At 33.2% G+C, this 22,397-nt stretch overlaps 2 protein-coding genes across 2 annotated transcripts; both read right to left on the bottom strand.

The window, feature by feature from the left end:
* Positions 1–418: 418 nt before the first annotated feature.
* On the bottom strand, positions 419–631 carry Smp_203860 (uncharacterized protein; the record flags this gene model as incomplete). The annotated part of the gene is made up of 1 exon (XM_018789882.1): positions 419–631. The coding sequence occupies one exon, from the start codon at positions 629–631 to the stop codon at positions 419–421; it is 213 nt and encodes a 70-aa protein (XP_018655281.1).
* An 11,332-nt stretch (positions 632–11,963) lies between these two features.
* Smp_074460 (putative tegumental protein) lies at positions 11,964–21,400 on the bottom strand. Its single transcript, XM_018789881.1, has 3 exons — positions 21,177–21,400; positions 20,142–20,233; positions 11,964–12,567 (listed from the first exon to the last, which is right to left on the bottom strand). The coding sequence occupies exons 1-3, from the start codon at positions 21,297–21,299 to the stop codon at positions 12,225–12,227; spliced, it is 558 nt and encodes a 185-aa protein (XP_018655280.1). The 5' UTR covers positions 21,300–21,400; the 3' UTR covers positions 11,964–12,224.
* Positions 21,401–22,397: the final 997 nt, after the last annotated feature.

Below are 22,397 nucleotides of genomic sequence, written 5' to 3'. Positions count from 1 at the left end.
TCACGTCCGTATTGAAGATTGTGACTTTGATGTTGGTTGAGAGTTGTTTTGAGAGTTCCATATGTTTTTCAATTGTAAGAATGCCACCCTTACTTTATCAATATGTGACTTCACATCTGCATCAGATCTCTTTTGCTTATCAATTATACTCCACAGGTACATAAATCTTTCCACCTCTTCCAGAGTCTGTCCATCAAGTGTGTTTGGATTGGTGTTCTTCGTGATCTATTTAGGAATCTTGATTTCTCCTTTGTGTATGTTAAGACCTATTGATGCAGAGGCTTCTGCTGAACTGGTTGTATTCACCTGCATTTGTTCGTGTGTATGTGATAGAAGAGTTAGATGATCTGCGAAGTTCAAATCGTATAGTTGCATGCAAGCTGTCTGTTGTGTTCCGTGCTTCCAGAGAAATGTTCAGTTATTTACAATCCTGTAAACCATGAGATGAAAAAGAATAAAGGAAAGTAAGGAGTTTACTTTGACAGTGATGATCACATGAAATTAAATAGTTGGTACGATTAATTCTGGGCTGTGTTGCATTGAAAGTGACGTATTGAGACACCAAACAAGTATCATTATATAGAAAAAACTTCTTATTCAGTCGGACAAATGTTGTCAAGTTCCACCTCATACTAACTCCAATTGTATTTCACAGTTTACATATTAGTGTCAAATCACTTTCACTGGGACAATAGAAACGTGAATTATTTTACTGCCTATTATTCTGACTTTAACTTCAAAATACAAATAAATATACCATGAACAAAAATCTTTCCTCTAACTCCAGACATTATACCTTGGATAACTCCGTTTGTACGATAATTGAAATGAAAAGACAAATGCAAAATATAGCCATCCAGATTTCATGGATCGTTGGTGAAGTGAAATCTATAGGAAGGACACTAATCGAAGATTCAATTTCCGGTTAATTCAATGGAACTGGCTCATCCAAGATTTCCTCAAACAGTTGTACACACCTGTTCCTCTCTTCTTGATTGGCTTGCCTTCCTTATCATTGAACAATCTCTCTGGTTTACTACAATTCCCGACCAGTTTCTACTTTCTGTCATATAGTTAATTGATATTTCATTCTCTATCAACATTCGCCGATTTCGTTGCCTGGTCTACTACATATTTCCGCTTGTTGACTCCAATGTCCTTCCTCAATCGCTTGTTTGCTTCTGTATAATCAGTTTGCATTGTCAGTTTGACTGTCTCTGCTATTGTTCAACATTTGTTTATTGATGTCTTCTTGTTCTTCCGGTGTTAGATCTTGCAAATGATTTCGACAGAGATCCGTTTCATATGATGATGCTTGTTGCGACCAAGAAACTCCTGACACGTTGAAATTAGTGCTTCTTTGATCCCTTTCAATTTGAGCTCCATAGTGGCTTCCTCTTACTCCACTAGATCTTGTAAGACTTGGAACCTGTTGTTGAGAGTTATTTTGAATTGATTGAGTTTTTCAGTATTTCGAAGGAGGGCTGTATTGAATCTTTGCAATGCTGTTTGTCCAGTTGTCCAGTGTTTCTTTAGTTTCACGTTCGTGCTGGCGACCAACAAGTAGATGGTTATCTGAATTTATGTCAGCTCCTCTCCTTCTTCTCACGTCTTCCATTCACCTTCTGAACGTTTTACTGATGCAAATATGATCGACCTGGTTTTGTGTAGTGTGATCTAGTGAGACACATGTAGCTTCGTGTATACATTTGTGTGAGAATATTGTACCACCTATAACCATTTTGTCGAGTGCACATGAATTTGCGAATCCCACGTCATTCTCTTACAACATCCCAGTCAGTTTATGTCGTCTCATCACATCTTCATACCCAGTGTTATCCATTCCGACTTTGACGTTTATATCTGACATCAGGATGATTAGTTCGTTTCTCGACAGACCTCTGTATGATAGATTTCAGCTACTCGTGAAACTGGTCATTATCGTCTTCTTTGTTATCATTTGTGGGTGCATGACACTTGATAACATTCATTATGATTCCCTCCTTCTTTGATTTGAATGATGCATGGATGATTCTAAATCTGTGAGATTCGTACTTCTCTGTACAGCATTGGAGCAACTGCCTAAGTGTGTAGAGAATTTTTCTCTTCATAACCGGTTCATCGAAGCATCTCTCTTGTATCTAGCCTTTGCTGTCCAGCTTGGGTCCAATGGGTTTCACTGATTCCAAGTACTGCCAATTTGTATCTCCTCATTTCCGTTACTATATGACTGGTCTTCCCGATCTCTCATATTGTCCGGATGTTCCGTGAGCCTATAAAAATTGTTGCTCTGGTTGTTAGATGAGGCATCAACCCCATGACTTCCGAAGAATCTCGGCTTTCATCCTGAGGCGTTACAATTCTTCCTTCAACTCTGAGGGCAGTGTTTAAACTGAAACTCTATAGCTCTAGGTTGAACCTTGGGTTGTTTTATGATGAATCGCACACTGAATTTGTAAAATACTAAAACAGTACATTGGATACAGAACTTGCACATTTTCCTCAAATTGTCTCTTGCAAACCCTATCATTCTTCCAATCCTGATGCTACTGCGACTACTTCTTTCTTCCCTTCTTACTCCTCACTTTTCTCTACTGTCAGTAAGTATCCTACTTCCAGTTTCTGCTACACACTATTTATATCAGTTCGTATAAGTAGTAGACATCACACTTGCTTATATATTATTGGATAAATATCGGTATAGGGCTGCGAAGATAGTTGAGTCTTTTTACTTTTTTTGTTGAGATCATGATTAGGTCAATGTCAGACCACTATTGAAAAGATGGAAGCACTGGATGGCCGTTCCAACTTCAACCAATCCACGGTGTTGCACAACCATCTTTCATTGTTTTCGGTGGTTAACCGCCTTACACCCGAAACGATTGATCTCCACTGATCACGGCGTTTCACTAGAACTCCAAGAATTAACTTTGGAAGCTAGTCATCATTGGATCCCGGCTTAGTGGTCTAGAGGATAAGCCTTTGTTCAAGGCTGAGGGTCCTAGTTTCCAAACCTGTCTGTGGGATCGTGGGTGTTCACTAATGGATAAAGTTAAACAATATTTATCACTTATAGTTTTCACTTAAACTTTCATCTTTATTGTAATGCATTTACAGCATGTTCTCAACCGTCTGTTAAACAAACCTTTGTTCACTTTTATATTTCCAGTATAATATGGTACCAAATCATTTTATCTTGTCTCATAAAACAAAACTGATCTAATTGATTTTCTGTAGTTTAGAATAAAATCTAAGTTTAACATTACCATATAATGACGTGACATGAAATAAATAGTAACACATTAATCATATACAAAGTGTATCATGTGATAATGTAAAAGGTAGGTATAACTAAGAAACTAGGGAAATCGTTGATATATCTGGAGCTAGTCAATCATATATATTACACTAGTAAATCTATTATAAAGAGGCAAATACTTTCATATAAAATATTTCAAGTTGGGCAGATGAATAATGTATTTACTGTTGGCTGACTAACAGGTATGCTACCTGATATATATATATATATATATATATATATATATATACGATCTGTCAGTAACAATGTGAAGAAATCCGTTGTTAGTCATTTAAATGTTTTCAGTGTTGAAATGTTAAAAAATGCTTATGATAAACTTTTACGGACATCTATTTATAGCCTGTCTAATAGTGAATTATTTATATATAGTTGAAATCATGAGTCAGTTGAAGCTAGACCACCATGAAAAACTTGGAAGCACTGGAAGGCCGTTCCGTCCTATTGTGGGACTCCTCAGAAGTGCGCATCCACGATCCCTCCTCGCAAGATTAGAACCCAGGACCTACCAGTCTCGCGAGCGAGCACTTAACCGATAGACCAATGAGCCGGCATCCAACGGTGTCTAACTTCAACCAACCCACGAATTTGAGCAACCATTTCACCAATGTCTTCAGTGAGTTGATATCTCCCAACAGGCCTGGTTGAACTCCATTGGTTACTGCTTCTCACTAGAACTCCAGGAAATACCTCATGGAGCCAGTCACTAGTGAGTATATGATAAGTGGGTTGTTTGTGGAGATTTTTTGGTAATTTTTTATATATAGTTGAAATCATGAGTCAATTGAAGCTAGACCACCAAGTGAATTGATTAGAAAATAAATACTTTGATATTATAGTGCTTTTAAAAAAGTCTCTCACTCAGCGTCTTTAATAAGACCTACTGGTGACCAGGATAATATAAAGTTGTCTCACATTGAATATTTGATAAATTAAGTTCAGATAGTGGAGGAACTATAATTCTTCTTCAAGACGTATTAAAGTATAATTAACGTTAGTTTAAAGCCATTCTGCTCGCATATAAATCAAATGCACTCTTTAATATAAACATTAAGATAAAAATTCAACTTAGTTACATTTTTGGAAAAAACTTCAAGTACTACTGTTTTGATCTGTATGCTCATTAATGTTAACTGGAGTAAATTTTATTCTCCCTTCTATGATTTCTGTTATATCTTGTAATTGCGCGTGCGTTCTTGCCCAGTTGATATATGTAGTGATATGACCGCCCAATCAGGTAGGAGAGCGAATTATGGATCGGAGCAATGATACATAAAATCGTAAGAGCAGTCTTGAGTGCGTATCGACCCTGCTTTCTGCCTAGCCCAGCCAGTTAAGTCCAGAACACCAATAATAGCCTCGGCAATATGAATCATTATTCACAAGCATACTGGGTTTATATACAAACCAAACAGACCACATCGTACCAAAAAAATAGAAAATAACTTTTGTACAATAATTGGCCAAATGTGGCTGTTAATAGGGGGAAAGTAATCAATAAACTGATGATAACTCAAGAATCGTATGATAATAGGTCAAAGGTCAAAATAAAGCTAATGATACAACAATTATACAATAGGAAATGTACATATTACATTGGTCCATAACTAGTCCTCAGAGTTACCATTCATAATTCACCAGGGGATATAACAATTTCTAACTCCGCCTGTAGCCCCTCCGGCGGCTACTGCCACTTCCAAGCCCGGATAAAAGAGGACGGTTGGGCCTGGGGTTAGCGACCCCAACCCATAAAAAACTAACTCGCTAAACAACGCTTCTATGATTTCTAGAGTGTAGAGTAATTCATTATTATTGTATCATAGAATCTGCTGTTATAAAGTATTTTATTTATATTACATCAACATAAACAATATAGAATTTTATTAAAAATTTGAAGTTGTTTGTGGTTGTATCAACCTTTGAATGTTCACAACTTAGATAAAATCTTACAGAACACCATTTTGATTCTCTAAAGACCTGTGTAGAAATATCACTAGAAAGTTTTCTTCAGGAACCAAGTAAATAACATTTTTTCAAGTTGGTTTTTTCTTTCTTTTTCTAATATGACACAAAAGCAAAAGTTCACGTAATTTCAAAAGCATACAATAGTAGTTTGTTGTTGAATCTGACATATGTTTTAATAAAGAAATACATTTATTTCAAAAATTCATCAAGTAAAGGATAAGTTATCTGATTTTTTTCATATCCATGTGTATCTACAAATTCGGCTGCTCCTGTGGAGAAAGCTATATTGGGGGGGGGAACAACCAGACAGGTGAGCCAACAAGTAAGTGAACGCCTTTCATCGTGGACACGAATGAGCCATTATGAAAAACAAATTTAGAAAAAAATATTCCTCCCCATTACTCGTTCTTTTTATTAAATGTCAAGATGAGAATTTTCACTATATCAGAGTAGAGTCTGGTTTGAGTCCAACTGAAAACAGTATTGTTCACCTATATATGCTGTTTCAATAAAAAACTTATTGTGAAAAACATGGCTCATAATGTTTAAAATGTCTTTTCATTATTTGTGAATACATACATGAAATTCGTCATTCACACTAAAATTTATTTCATATAATAGGCAAATCTATGTTTTTATATTATAAAGTAAAACAAATTTGTCTCCAATATTTCCATTTAATGTATGAATTACTAACTCAAAGACGAATAATTTACAAAGTAATGTCAAAGATTGTTTTTCATTTGTAAATCGGCTGTAAGTCTTGTTTTTATCAAGTTATTTATAGTATAATAAGAAAGTGAAATTCCTCCAAACTTTCGAACATATTATCCTAGTACATTTAGTACAGACTGGTCATCAATCAAGTTTTCGTTATGTTTATCTAACGAATAATGACCAAACTTAACAAAATTGGGAAATAATACCAAGAGGTATAATAAAGCACAACGTGAAACAAACTATATTGGACATAAAGTTTAGACAGATATTATTAAAAACAAATGTCAATGATGACAAACAATGAAATGACTAGATTTGCAAACTATTGCGAAATTGACCTCAATATTTCTTAAAGACTATAAAATTACCTCAGTTATGAGCTGATATTATTACAACATTAAAATCAAATTAAGTTTAACAAATAAAGATTGCCAATCAACTAATGATTTTTAGAAAGATGTAAAACAAGGTGGCTTAAAGAATGTTGTCAATAGTGTTTAGTAGTGAAATAGTTTTGCAAAATGTTTTTTGTCGGACTTTAGTTTTTATAGCCTAACAATGTGAGGCAGTTATTGATAAATATTACAATGTGAATAACCTATTTTCTGAAAATTTTATCGAAAAATTCAAGTGAGGAAAATAGATTACGATCAGATGAATTAATACCATATGGCAACTATTGAGCCCAAGCTGGACAAAAAAGGTTAGATTATGAAGAGATGGTGCTGGACCATGGTCACGATGAAGAAAATGCTCCACACACTCAGGCAGTTGTTCTAATTCTCTCCAGAGAAGCACGAAATACAGATGTAGGCTGGGAATCTCATGGATCCACAACATCATTCAAAACAAAGAAGGAGGGAATCATAATGAATGTTATCCAATGTCAAGCACCCACCAATCATGGTAATGAAGACAATAATGACCAGCTTCACGAGAGGCTGAAATCCATCATAGAGAGGTGTCGAGAAACGAACTGATCATCCTGATGTCAGATATAAACGTCAAAGTCGGAATGGATAACACTGGGTATGAAGATGTGATGGGACGACATGAACTGACTGGGATATTGGAAAGAGAATGACGAGCGTTTTGCAAATTCATGTATTTGTCTTTTCATTTCAATTATCGTACAAACGGAGTTATCCAAGGTATAATTCCTGGAGTTATATGGAAGATTTTTGTTCATGGTATATTTATTTGTATTTTGAAGTTAAAGTCAGAATAATAGGCAGTAAAATAATTCACGTTTCTATTGTCCCAGTGAAAGTGATTTGACACTAATATGTAAACTGTGAAATACAATTGTAGTTAACATGAGATGGGAACTCGATAACTTTTGTCCGACTGAATAAGAAGTTTTTTCTATATAATGATACTTGTTTGGTGTCTTTATACGTCACTTCCAGTGCAACACGTAGTCTAGAATTAATCGTTCCAACTATTTAATTTTTAACACATGTTTAATCTTTCAAATAACGTAGTCCCTTATAAACTTTATAATTGAACGCGAATAGGATGCTTGTCGAATTGACGATATAAGTGTATGTTTTCTGAGTCTCGATTACAAAATCTGGGTACGTATTAACAATACAGCTCGTTTTGAAACTCCAAACATCATATTTGAGTTATAATATTGCTCTTTTATTGAAAATTCTGATTTCATCATGGTTGTTTGATTGTCTATTCATCTGTTATTCCAATGATGACATAATTCTTTTCGACATCAGGCAACCAGCAGTAGTTAGAGTTTACCTATACTGAACTGATTCCAATAAATTATGGGAGTTTATTGAAAAATTAATTGTTATATATTTATTATGGAACTGGTGATGAAACGCATTATATTCGAATATGATAAGCTTGATTGGCGATTTTGAACATATTTGAATAACGATATTAAATCTTCCTTTACTCAGCGTTCCATAATTGAATGTTTTTGAAGAGTTCATATCGAAATCTACATTGAAATATAAAATTCTGATATATGGTTTATTTTCTCAAGTTAGAAATATCGGTAACGTATTCAACCACAGACAGTTTTCTTGAAAGCTATTCTTTCTACTTAAATATTTAAAAGTAGCTCACTTTCAAAGTATAAATTTGATTCCTTGTTTGTCAATTGAATAACCACTCATCTTATGTAATTCAATGAACTTTATTCCCTGGAAAAACAAATCCGAACATTATGTGTTGCCTTACAAAGCATGTTAGACATTGTAGGAAAGTCAGAGTTTGATCCCACCGTTCTAAAGATCTAATCGAAAACAATATTATTCGCCTATATGTGTTTGAATTGACTTTTAATAATCCGAAACATTGATGTTTTTTAAATTGCTTCAAGCCCAAAGTGATTCCTTGTTATAATGAATGACAGTTAGCGGAAACTTTTCTTTACTATTTCTCTTAAAAAAACGTACAATATTCACATTTATCCATATTGTTTTGTTCCATGATTAACTTGAATTGCATGCTGACATATTAAACTATTCTTCGTCATTATATTCATTATCCATGAAATCAAACTTAGGTTCAAACATTCCAAGGAGTTATGTATTTAGTTAGACATCTTCTGATGAAAATCAAAACATTTATTATGGTAAGATCAGTCAAAATGTTGGAATAACGATTAATACAATTTTTACACTGTTGTTAATAGACCAGTAATGACTAACTTTTCATTGGTAAATCCAGAGAGCTGAAAAAATGCAACATGGTAGATAAAGCAAATCAAATTGCAAAACATATTATCGTATGTTAGATGGCACGTAACTCATTTTCGTTCTTACTGTCACTTATCACGGAGACATATTTGCGGCCCTGTGAAACTGTGTGGGTTACTCGTGATTTAAAGCCTATTTGTTCTATAGCGCAACCAGAAACCGAAAAAAACCTAGCTATAAATTCAGTTCAGGCTAAGCATTCAGGAATGAACACTCAACTATTTCATAAGTTTGTAATTAAATGAAATTACTCATTTCCAGAAGCAATCATAAATCTGTTCACCATTTAAAATACGCATACACTCAAAATATCGCCTAAATTTAATGCCTAAATTTAATTGAATATACACTAACAATTTATTATCATTTTCTCCTGTTTTTAAGGGTGTGTTATTCTGTAAAGCTCATTTATTCTTTGTAAAAAAAGGATTTGGAAAGTCCCAAAATGTCCTGAAATCTCAGTTATACTCACTAAGATTTTATCAATGCTTTTTCCGTAATAAACAAACAATACGATTCTCAATTTATTAGACAGTTATCAGGTCACATTTAGACCATACTTTACTTTTATCCTGAAAGCACTGCAATGGTCTATGAGAAAGTAAACCACTGCATAAAATCACTAACTTTCTTTCAGATTAGACTGAAAATATTTCAAACTTTCCTACAAACGTCCTTCAGTAGTAGTAGTTTTTCAATAGTTTATTATTCCCAACTCATTTATCATCGATAGGCTCACCAACAAAGAATGATGTTTGCCCAAAATCTTCAGTCTTATACCATTTAATCAAACTTATATGTGTCACATTTTACTTTATGCTTCGATTTCATCGTAATTAACACTTACAGAAAAGCACATGTTCTTCAAAATGATTACTGTAAGTAGATTTTCAGTTTCTGTTACACCATACGTAAGGAATATGTTTGTATAAATTTATGGTACCAAGCCGACTAGCCAGAAGCTTAGTTATTTTTAAAACTTTCAGATGAACGTTTGGAACACTTTTATTTATAATTACGATCGATATATTTCTTTTAGCTACATATCTCAGAATACAGAAAGGTTTTATAATCTTTTGTCTGTCTTAACACATGGTATTTAAAACGATACAGCTTTCATCAGTTTGTTTTATATGTTGATATGAAATTTACGAAACCGTTGATTTGATCGAGAGCACCAACTAACACCATATTTTGTCTCCATATTAAACACTTTCCAAACTTCACGTTAACTTCAGACTTTATCTTGACCGATGGTTATAAATAGTTTGTAGGATGTGGAAATTAATGTTGATGAGGGTGTCGCATTGTTGTACGATGGAACAATACAAGATTCGTTTCTATTATGGATAATCTTCCAAGCTTCAATCACTAAAAGTACATCAATGCTCACATAACTGGAAAAGTTCAATTTTTCATAACAACAGTTGAAATAAAAACATCAAAATTAAATGTTTACCATATTGAAATTACTTATTATATGACGGAAGGTTACTGTAATAAGTGTACAGAATAGTATGTCAAGAAATCCGTGTATCTGGGTAGCTGTGTAAGTGAGTGTTGGTGTAAGTGAGTAAATCAGTTCACGTATAATGAATGCCAAAGGGGCTTATACTGATCTGGGCCATCTTTGGCCCGTTTGTAATGTTAATCTGGCTACAAAAGTTCGGATCAATAATGCGTCGGTGCAAGTAGTGTTGCTTTATGCATGTGAATCCAAGCCTTCTCGAGTTGAGGATGTTAGACGACTTTCTGTGTTTGATCATCGTTTTCACTGATGGATTGCTAACTTCAATTGGCAACACCATCTTAATAATACAGAGGTTCGGCATCGTGTGCTCCAGTACGGCGATGAAAATTCAATTAGTTTAACCGTCTTAAAACACCAACTTTGGTGGCTTTTACATGTACTATAAATGTCGTATCACGTTGTGCATTATTTTCCGACGCTGGGATCGGTTGGGAATGGTGAAGAGGTAGTCACTGCATGATATGGTGTCGTGGTATAAAAGAAAGCTATACAGAACTGGCTTCTATTGATCCCTCACGACTCCCTGGTCGAGGTCCTAGAGATAGCGCGATACGAAGGCTTGGAACGTTGTCAGATATAACTCAGAATACAAGCCAGCGGCGATCTTGCTGTAACTTTCTTTTACTTCATAAAAACTAGAATAATTGACAGAATCCTTTTTGGTTGTATATTTCCTAACTGAACTGATTCATCCATCCATTCATCTTTCCATTATTATCATTATTATTTATTCCACTCCCACACACTACTTTCTACCCATTGTTGTTTTGTTTTCTTATTGTGCTCACTTTCGTTTCTCTATCACTTCATAACCTCATTTTTTTCTTATGTGGCGCATATATATTTTGGTGACCGATTGTATCAACGTTTATGTGTTTAAATAAATAATAATAGGTTGTTAAGTGAAGATTATCAATGTACCAAAGATAATAACAAAATCTATATATCTCATGATTGTTTATAAATCAGTATTTTTAAGCTAGCATGATAATGAACTCTACTTGACAAAGAAAATAACTAGTCTGGAGGTGTCTCTGACAAATCGTAACGATTTGCCAAAATGGTTTGTTTCAAGCTTTTATTGTCCAGTTGTTGAGTACTTTAATCGGTTAATAATATTTCACTTATAATTGTCAATAAACTATATTCTAAAGTCTTTTTGAAGTTAAAATATGTAGATCAATTTCTTAGCTGTATATGGTTATTTTTCACTTATAACAGTGCAGACAAAGAAATGAAAAAACAAATGTTTGGCTATAGACTTTACACCATGTGAATGTTTAATTCTTTATTATCTATGTATTTAAACTTGTCTCTTAAGTAAATGACACATACGGCTCATGAATAAATATAGGTATTTTTAAAGGTATGAGTTTTGTTAAGGTGTATAGCATACAATTCATGATATTCTTTTTTGAGATTTAACTGTAAAATATATTTAGCTTCCTGTTTGGTTCAGCAAGGAATCCTTTCACCATTTCACGTTGAAAAGTGCCATTTTAATAGTCTACACTAGGAATATCATTTAATAGTTATGTAGTTACTTACAAGAGACTATTATAAGGATTAAAATAGTTTATATTTTTCAGGATGATTCTAGGGAAACTAAAGTGTTATCATTAGTGAGTTAAAAGTTCAACTTTCAACTTTCTATAAACAATCTTTTCTATGTGATAATCAGCCAATCGACGCTATAAACTGCTCTTGGTTAATTAATAAAATAGTTTATTATTATGATCAATATAATTTTTAAAGATAACAAAATGACACACAGTTTATTTAAACTAGAAGAAAATGATTTATAACATGATTTTTAAGTCCATGATGTTAATAGAATGGCATTATTATCTGTGAATGCAACTTTTTATTGCGTAAGAGTTAAAGTTGACACAAAATTATCTTGCATTACAACAATAGTTTAAAGTAATTAAATAGAACCAGAATGGAGTATTTTTAAAATTGTAACTAACTAACAGCAACAACATCCTGCAGGTCTGTCTTCGTCGTCATTTGCTAACCAAAGGCACAATATAGTTTGTCCATTATCACAACTGAACACCAGATATTTTCCTTTAGCTGCTTCTTTTATTGGCTGTGTATTGTATATAACGCGTCCTCTCCAACGTGGACCGAACTCACGATCACATCGTATAGTTATTTCATATAAATTGGAAGAATCATTTTGTTTATTCCATCCATACTTTATAAGTCTCAATATTTTCTGCTGCATCTCTGGACTTAGGTTGCTTGAGTAGACGATTGGTTTAGGTAGTGAATCTGGAATTACTATGTTTCTTTCTTTAAGAATTTCGCTGTAACGGAATTATGAACACCGTAAGTTATAATTTTATATGTAATTTTGTGTAAAAGCTGGTAATGAAAACTGAAAATACTTATTTAGCAATCTATTAGATCTAACCAAGAAATTAGAGCCGAAGTCTCAGGTAAACGAATAGAGAATTTGAGAATAGAATGTTCAGGGAGAACAGTTCTTTCTAATCTATTCCGTATCGGATGTGAGATAGTTATCCACTACAAGCGATTGATGAAGAGTTGTAGAAGTTCATAGACTGGTTGAAGTTAGACATTGACACTGTTGGATGCCTACTCAGTGACCTAGATGTTCAACGTTCGCTCTAGAGGCCAGTCATGGGTTCGGTTCCCGCACACAGGGTCGTGGATGAGCACTGATAAGGAATCCCATACTAGGAATAAAAAGCTTTCCAGTTTTTCCGGGTTTTCAGTGATGGTCTATCTAAGATCAGTTCATGATTTAAGCGATTAAAATACTACAATCTTCACAAATTCACTTTAGTAATTGAATTATAGTTTGAGTATAGTTTATAAAGAAATACACACTCAACTAACACCTATTTGAAGTTTTACCAGAACAACTAATATGAAGATATATTTACAACACCTACGTAATGGCTAAGTTCGAGAATATTATTCGTAAAAGAATCAAAGTTTGGAACCAGTAATTTTATGCGAAATGGAACAATATACAGCCAAATGAATTTAAAATAAAAACCTACTATATTAGTATTTTTAAGACTAACAGCAAAATCAATTTTAGTTTCAAACCTTGAATTTTGAATGATTTATTTACAAAATACCTTCAATACCTAGTCAGTTAACATTTGTAACCTTCGTGTACTCTATTCACCTGAAAAAACCAGACTGATTTAAAGATATTCTAATTATTTGTAAATTATTATTTAACATTATTTTTTGAATGAGAAACATTTAAACCAGGTAGTGATCGTACAGTCTACGATGCACAATCAGTGGATCAAAAACAATCTTCACAAAAGCTATGAAGATAAGGTTAAGATCTAAGACTAGTATAGGTAATAACAGAGTCAACGTGAACACAGGCGGGAACAACCAAGTGTATTTTAGTACATTACAGAATATCTTACTAAAATCTTAGAACCATACTGTAAATACTTCATTTACAAAATATCCATCAATTGTTTCAGACTTTGTTGTTCCTTCGTTTCCATACCAATCACTCTCTGTTCTCGTTCTCTTCTCTTCGATTTTCTTAACCTTCTGCCACTAGGCATTCCACTTTCGACTGGTGATACATACTACTAATATCTGTCGACATAAGTAGCACACACCACAATGTCATCCATTTCGCCTTCGTAGACAGTGAACACGATATCGAAATAGAGGAAGCTTTTCCAGCTTTATATTATGTAATAATTTGGCAAAACAACACGATTAGTTCTCCATTGCATTTTGGAAGCCATTGAAGTCGCTTAATTATACTAAACCTGTGTATGAGAAAGATGTACACTCACCTACGTCATTCCTATGCTACAAAGTGAAAACTTTTACTCTTAACCACTTTTAAACCTATCTCTGAACTTTGTATCTTATGAAAAATTCACGGCCTTGCATTTATCTCTATGTATATGAATTTCTTATAGTAATTAGTATAATAACTTCGACATAACATATCGCCCACTAAGCATTATTTTCGCATCATTTTGTAATATTCGTCAAAACTCGTTATTTTCATGTACAATATAACTAATGACACGTTTTTTTAGGTACTCAGTTTATATTCCCTGTGGAATTCAGTATTCTTAATCTCTCGCACTGATTAATTTAGTCATTAGCTTATGTGTGCTTTCTTTACATTGGCCATAATAATGGAATAATTAGAAAAAATTATAACTATGGAGCCTGTAAGTGAAATTACTAAAATCGATTGCTTTCTCACCTGTTTATTCTTAATTGAGAATGAGGTAATATTTCAATTGTTATATGTTAAATTAACAATTTAACTGGTTAGATTATGTTTACGTATGTTCTGTAAAGAATTTACCTAGAAACCAGATAAAAACAATACGCAGTTCTATCTCGGCACATCTAATTAATAGTGGTCATAATGTAGATAAATCGAAATCATTTCGAGTGATCTATTGTATACCTCCATCATTTCCCAACTGAGTTCGTTCCCGTCTCCTTCATATAGCAGAAGCCATAGGAACTCGTACATTCCAACCCAATTTATGTGTAAAGAAGAAATTTGTAACCCTCCTATCCCTTCCATGGCCAGACACAACTTAAGAAATGACATTATTATTATTATTGTTTTTAAATTTTATTTTTAATTTTGGTATCATTTCACTTAGTATTACTTATTTGAATCTTCCCATTGATGTTTAGGACTGCAACTGGTCAGTCCTTATTGGCATATGTGCATACTGTGCCTATTGCCTCGATATAGCCTTATTTCACAAGCATTGTAAGCAAAGATGGATAGTGGTTAGCAGTGGAATCCAGGAGTGAACATCAACTCTGAGATTCAGGTACATCCAGCTGACAAGCCCCAAATAGGACGACACGCGCGTCCTGGATTCCACTGCTAGCCACTATCCATCTTTGCTTACAATGTTTGTTATCATTTGTTTGTAATTTTCTGCCTCTTTCCGTTTGTATTCTTCACTATCTAATTATTTACATACTTCTTATTACGTAATGATTTTAATGTTTTTTGATCACTATTCTAGTCTATTTACCCGCGTTTGACCTCCTATTTCCTATGTTTAACTATTGATAAGACTTTTCTTATCGTAATTTAATATTCTTACTACTATCAGTACACCTGTCTTCCCACCATCAACTTGTACTTTTACCTATTATGCTTGGTGACGTATTCTATTTCATTGTGATTATTGACTCAAATAGCCTTGATTGGTCTAAAATTTTCGTATAAATATTCATATATATTAGAGTAAAGCCTGATAACGATTTAACTGAAAACAATTGTTCGCTTACATGTGTTGTTCCAAAACATAATTGTAACTTTACTAAGTATTTTACATTTCTCATGCTAATTACTTTCTGAAAGACGTAGTCAGAATTTTGGAGACAATCTTGTTTTAAAAAACAATTTACCGTAAGCACATGACAAGTTAAATGAATTACTTGATTGATTTTCTGACCACTGATAAAAAAAAATTTTTTCCATCAATATTTTTAAAACTGGTAATGAAGAATGATGCTTAAATTATTTGCGCTTCAATGACAAGGTAACGGTTGTAGTTTTGTTTCTCCTGTTTAGGTTGAAGTCAAATGGATTTCTACTGTCTCTCATGTAATTGCAATCATTTTTTTAAGACCAGAATGAATTAATCAGAATCATAAGGTTTGAATATATCAGCAATTAAGATGTGGTTCTTCCACTGCATAGTAAATTAGTCGTTTATTTTAAAGATCACTTTGAATAAATTATAAGATAGTAAATTAATTTAAGTACTCATGCTAACATAGGGGTTCATTACAAAGTCGGTAACCCACTTAAATAGCTTAAGATCAGTTTTCGAGGTATAGCTACATTGAAAATCTTCATCATCAGGATCTACAGTTATAAGTCCATAATTATTGTGATATTTTACAAAGGCCTAAATAAGTCATGAATTAAAGAGATTGGCAAGGTCTTAAGTTAGAAATGGTAAACGTTTGCATCTGTTACGAAATAAATACTTTAAGATTGTGTTATTTATAAATTAGAAAGTTCATTTAATAAAGGTCCGAATGATTTGTGATAGTGCCAAGTCATAAACAATATAATAGCAATATATTGAAATATGAAATCGTGTGAATAAAATCCATAGTAGGCGAAGTTCGTCTTGTTTTTCGATATAAGAATAATAACAATAATAACGTGTCAATATAATATGTAATAAGTGAGGTGTTATCAGGGTAATTACGATGAAATAGAATTCATGTGATCTGAGAAAAGTGAATGCGAAGATTAAGAAAGATATAAACAGGAAAAGAAATTGAGATTGGGGATAAGAGGTTTATAATATCCAGTTTAAGTATCTGATAATCCATTTGCGGATCAAGGTAAACATAGAGGCTGGATGTATCTCTTCTCGATAAATAAGTTCGGTTTCTGGAGTTGATTCAGATGGCCTAAGTTATAAGAGAGAAGCCTTAATTTAGCTCCTTTACGTAGATTGTTTGGAACCTGATATAAAACAGAGAAAGCTTCATCCATTTTGATATGATGTTCACTATTTACTAAGTGAGAAATAATGACACCATTAATCATTTTCGTGACTCTTTTTCCCAACCATGCTGGTACATTTTGACGAACACACAAGGATAAAGCAGTTAAATTGGTATACATATGTGGAGGAGCCTATAATGGGCAACCTATCCTTGGTTTGTTGTGTAAGTACTGTTTTGGTTAAGGAGATTACATGTAACTTGGCAGCGTGAAACGTCCTTTCAATAGATTTTTTTCAGTCGACGTGTTAAAACGTCACCCGCTATGTCCTCTTTAAAATCCAGTTCCAGTTAGAGGGTCTTTTATTGACCACGTCAGAGTTTGATCTTTTTTTAACTTCCAGCAGAAATTTTCAGACAAAATTATCTGGATAGCCACTACTTCGTAATGTGTTTTTCAATTTATTTATCTCGTTATATACACCTTCCTCAAGACATACTAGTTTGTTTCGGTGGATGAGACATTTAACCAAATCTATTTTGTATTAAAGAGGTGTGGAATTATGAAAACGGGTATACTGACCCGTCCACATATTCTTTCTAAATACATTTCCTTTTGTGAGACAGTTTATCCTTCTAGAAAATAGAACATCGAGGAATGCTGAACTATTATCGTTCTCCTAGTTGCTGGTGGATTTAATAGCTGGGTGAACGTTATTGAAACTGTTCAACAGCTGTTGTTTGTCGATACTTTCCTCACACAATTAATGCGTCATCTATGTATCAACAGTAATATTCTACCTTATTTAGGCTGTTTTTCAATGGTCTCATTTTCCGGTTCAGCTTAAAAAATATTAGCCAGGATCGTGCCTAGGGGTGATCTCATTTCTATTCCATTTATTTGTTCGTAAAATTCATTGTTAGTTAAAAGTAGGGATTCGTAGTGCAATTCGACAGGGAATCCACTTTTTTTATTTATTGCGATCGTTATCTCTATTTTCTTCTCTAGCAGTTGTTAACATACATAATTGATGGTTTCTGTCAGTGAACAAAAATGTTGTATCTGGCAATAACACGGTTTTGCCTTTTACATTCATGTTTTTTTATCCACAAATTCAAATACGTATTTAGCGCTGTACTTAACCAAGTCTTGATGTAATGGTGCTAATAATTTCACCAACCATTTTGCCGCTTTGTGGTGTGGTGAGTTTGACGTAAAGAAACCTCTGGTTTATGAACTCTAGATAAGCTATAAAGTAAAGGGGTATATGTTCCAGAAGGCTTGAGCCCACTATTTGTATACTCAGAGATGTATTGATGTTTTTTTAAAGGTGTTAATGAGGTAGTTAATTGACGTTCGGTTTTTTCATCACGGTCTTTACATGGCCTATGAGTTTGGAATTTAGTTTGACCACTCAACAGGGTATTCATCTTATCCATGTGATCTGTCTTGTTTAAAATAACGCTAGCTGATTCTTTATCTGGTTTGGTGATAAAACCGTGCTCATTTCATTCTGGTTTCCGGATAGCTTCTCTATTTTTATCGGTCAATAGACTATATGTGTGATACTTGTTGCTTTTATATTGGTTACAGTAACAAACCAGTGTAGTCTTGAATCTTTTATGTTAGACCTTTGTTGAAAGTATCAAGTCTTGTGTCTTCGTACATATATTATCAAACTGAACATTAGTCTTCAAATGATCTGCATGTCTATATCTATCACAAAACCTAGATCCTAATGATAATACTTGTAGTTGACTTTTATCGAAATTAACAGAAAAAACGTTTGAAAAAATACCTGTTACAGTTGTGTGGAAAATCGGGTTTAAATATCTGGTTCTCCAGTCCTTCGATTAGATTTATGGTGATTTCAACTGGACTGCAAAAACCGTTAACTTAAATACCATGTTCAAACTAGTTTTTTGTTGTAAACTGCATATATCTACTGGTCAAAACGAACCACGGTACTTTAAAGCTCAACAAAAGATGTCGGTTAGATCGAAAAGTGTAAAGCCTAAAACTAACAAGTGCTTTTACTCGTGGATTTCGTTAATATTGTAGAGCAAATCTTTAGGCGGTTGAAGAATACTGATTTATCAAGAAAGGGATTTTTAACAAACTGTTATAATGAACCTGACTGCTATTTCCTAGGTACTTTTTATACTATGCGTTCTACACTATATAATTAATATCCACTGTCATTTTACGCAACTTCTTGACTTCATGATACTACATTCTACAAAGACTTATGATGTCTTATTAATTATGATTACAAATATAAAGTCAGTTTTTACTTCCTGTATTATTAGAACATCATGATAATGCATATAAGAACTATGTAATTTTTTTATTCTGACCATATAATATTCAGAAACTAACTGTTCTGAAAAACTATTTGATATTAATCTGAATAAATATCAGAAAACTTATTAAATTTGCTTCACAACCCACTATATCTCAATGTTTACCATAAAATTCGGTTGGAATAGCGATCCTTCATCCGGGACCGACATGCTGTATTGTGAACTTGATAATCGTCAGAGCAATGTGAATTCATAAACTTTGAAATTCTACTGTAGATTATTTGATAGGATTCAGATTAAAGAATTGTGAATCCGAACCAAATTAGTGGTTGGGTGTTGGGAAAGTTGTTAAGAAGACCTTAAACCACGCTTGAACGTCACTATTATACTGTCAAACACCATGGCTTGCCTAAATCTTGATTAAAAATACTCACTCATTCAAATGATTTAACACAACGGATGCTTATCAGTGTGGGGTTGTAGGTATTGTTGAGCTTTTTGTTGAGATCATGAATCGATCAATGTTAGACCACCACTGAAAACTTGGAAGCACTGGATGACCGTTTCGTTCTAGTATGGGACTCCTCAGTAATGAACATCCACGATTCCGCACATGAGGGGTGATTCTCGGAGTTCTAGTGAGTAGCCGTGACTAGTGGAGCTAATCCGTGTGAGGTATGAGGCAGATACCCACCAAAAACAATGGAAGATGGTCGCGCAATTTCGTGGATTGTAACAAGTTAGACATTAACATTGTTGGATGCCGGTTCAGTGGTCTAAGGTTAAGCTTTAGCGCGCGAGGCCAAAGGTCCTGAGTTTGAATCCCACGGGTGGAGTTTTGGATGTGCAATGCCGAGGAGTCCCATGCCAGGACGACACAACGGATGCTACATGATGAATGAATGGAGTCAGTTGTTGGCTATAAATCTACAGCTCATTATTACGCCATACATTAAAGGACATTTTGGTGACTGACTAACTGATTCACAGATATAGAGGAAATTTTTAATTTCAGGGAACAACTATGCTATCGGACTAAACAACTATCAATTATAAAGCTATACTAAAGTAAGGATAATGGTTAGTGTAAATAAGTTGCCAATCTTACTCTCTTTTCTTTTTGCTGACACCAAGAACATCACAAAAATGAATAAATGTTATTTCGCCAGTATTGTCTTCATCAAATAACCTTTTCCACTTCTGGAAATTAAAAGATATAAAAAAATTGGGGAATTATTTCATTTAGTGAACCTAAAAATATATGTTTAAGTGGTAAATTAACCTTATGGTTTTTTTGGAATAAAAGGTCTGAGTTACTCCATATAAATTGTAATTATCTATGTAATGAATAACTCTCAAAATCTAGCTAGTTCTTAGCATAATTATATTTCATTTCAACATAATGGAATAGGATTGAATCATTGGAAACAATTGGGAGGACACGAGTAATATAGATGCTGTTCTTCTTAATAACTTTATTATAGTTGTTTTTCATCTTCTCCTGGAGCCACTTTGGGGTTAATGCCGGTCTAAAGCTCGGATAAAAGCGGAAGGTTAGAAACCACACTCCGGAGAAAAAACTGCTAAAATAACACAAACCACTATATATATATATATATATATATATATATATATATATAAACCACTTAAACTTTTTCATGGGATACAACAAGGAACCCAGCTGGAAAATATAGTAAACCAGAATGACCAGTCAAGAAAAAAAAACAAGGAAAACCAAGAGTAGCAGAAAAAATAGGTAGAACACTTTGAAAAGCTCAGTGTAAGTCACATCTTCAGAGAATAAATGGAAAAGTCAAACTTTGCTAATGATACCTGTAAATTTATTTATCTATTTACCTGGTGGTTTTTTTTCTACATAAAAACAGGTTACTTGTTGAGTTGTTTTTAGGTGTATTGGCTATTCACACGTGCAATATCGCAATATATATGTAAGCAAATGAGGATAGAGTTCAAGCTTTATAAAATGAAAATAGAGAAACAAACTTGACCATTACCAACATATATATTATGTAAAACTACAATCCATCACTAAAAGAAACATCAAATGAAAAATAAATATATCATTCACTTTTAATATAACAAAAAAACAGTTACTATGTGTAAACATGTTTTAAATACTCACTATTACAAAATCATCTGCTACTGTACTTTTCTTAGAATATCTTTCAAGATCTTCAATTGTAATGACTCCATCATTATCAGTATCAATTAATGAAAATGCATGTAAAATTTCTTGTTCAGTCATTTTGGAACTAATATGAAATGATTTATCAACTAATTAAATTAATAATAAATCCATAAGGATCAATTTCTATTATTCACGTGTAAAGTTTTACGTGAAAAATAGAATGGTACAAAAAAAATTGAGAGTTTTGTTTATTGTGCATATATTTATCAAGGAGTTATTAATAATAAAAGATAAGTAACATATACATAATTGAAATTTCCATCAATCTACCTTCTGTAGACCTTTATTAAAAACCAATTAGAACATATAGAAATTAAAATGGTTTCATTGAATATAAATAGTATTTATTTTTATAAGAAATTTCGTCTAAATTAAAGCGAATAGTTTCACAATATTTGGGCGCCGAGTTGATGTAAGACATTTAATAGGAATAATAATATTTGTATTTTAATTCCTTTAAAAAGCTTGGACCAGATTGTCAGGCGAAACGCTGGATTTACTTCAAATTCATTCACTGATATTTTATAAATATATTACTCCTATTTAATGTATTTCTTTTTTTCTCTGTAAATGATAATAATAATAATAATAAAGTGTACATTTTAATTACTGTCTAACATCTTCTATAATCTGTTTTAAAAAAATAAGTAGAGGTTTGACAACAGGAGTTTATTTTACTACAGTGACTATTCAAAAGTCAGCGTCACATAATGGACTATCAAAATTCTCTATGAAGTATTCAAGTTTTAGAGGATGAGTGTATTACATTATTGTATTTATAAATTTTTGTATCAATTATTGAGGAGATAAGTAAATATTTTACACTTAATAGATGATAGATTAATAAACGTTAAAAATTTCTGTCCAGCAAGTAGTTAGTGTCATTTTCAAAAGAAAGTGTGATCTATAATTGTGAAGAAGATTTGTAGCACAGGTGGATGATTTTGATGGATTTTCGTTCTTTGAGTTGAATGGTTTGGTCGTGGAGCTGAGAAAAACAATAAATCAGACAAATTAGACGCTACGCTCATCTTCATCTGCACGAACATCAATTAGAGGTCGAACGCCATAGCATATCCTCGCTCATATCATGCATGTGGACAACTGTGGACACACGTTCGACTGGGAATATGTTGAGATCTTAGATATAGGGGA

This window comes from Schistosoma mansoni, chromosome W, assembly GCF_000237925.1.
Source record: "Schistosoma mansoni strain Puerto Rico chromosome W, complete genome".
NCBI classification, from domain to species: Eukaryota; Metazoa; Platyhelminthes; class Trematoda; order Strigeidida; family Schistosomatidae; genus Schistosoma; species Schistosoma mansoni.
This window is presented reverse-complemented; position numbering and strand designations above follow the sequence as displayed.

What these genes read in the sequence shown, in the direction of transcription:
- Smp_074460 (XM_018789881.1), bottom strand. Translation starts at nt 21,299, where the DNA reads ATGACTGAACAAGAAATTTTACATGCATTTTCATTAATTGATACTGAT. An exon ending in TAGCAGATGATTTTGTAATA is followed by an intron (nt 20,234 to 21,176) that starts GTGAGTATTTAA and finishes TTTAATTTCCAG; the next exon opens with AAGTGGAAAAGGTTATTTGA. An exon ending in GTCAGCAAAAAGAAAAGAGA is followed by an intron (nt 12,568 to 20,141) that starts GTAAGATTGGCA and finishes ATTCCGTTACAG; the next exon opens with CGAAATTCTTAAAGAAAGAA.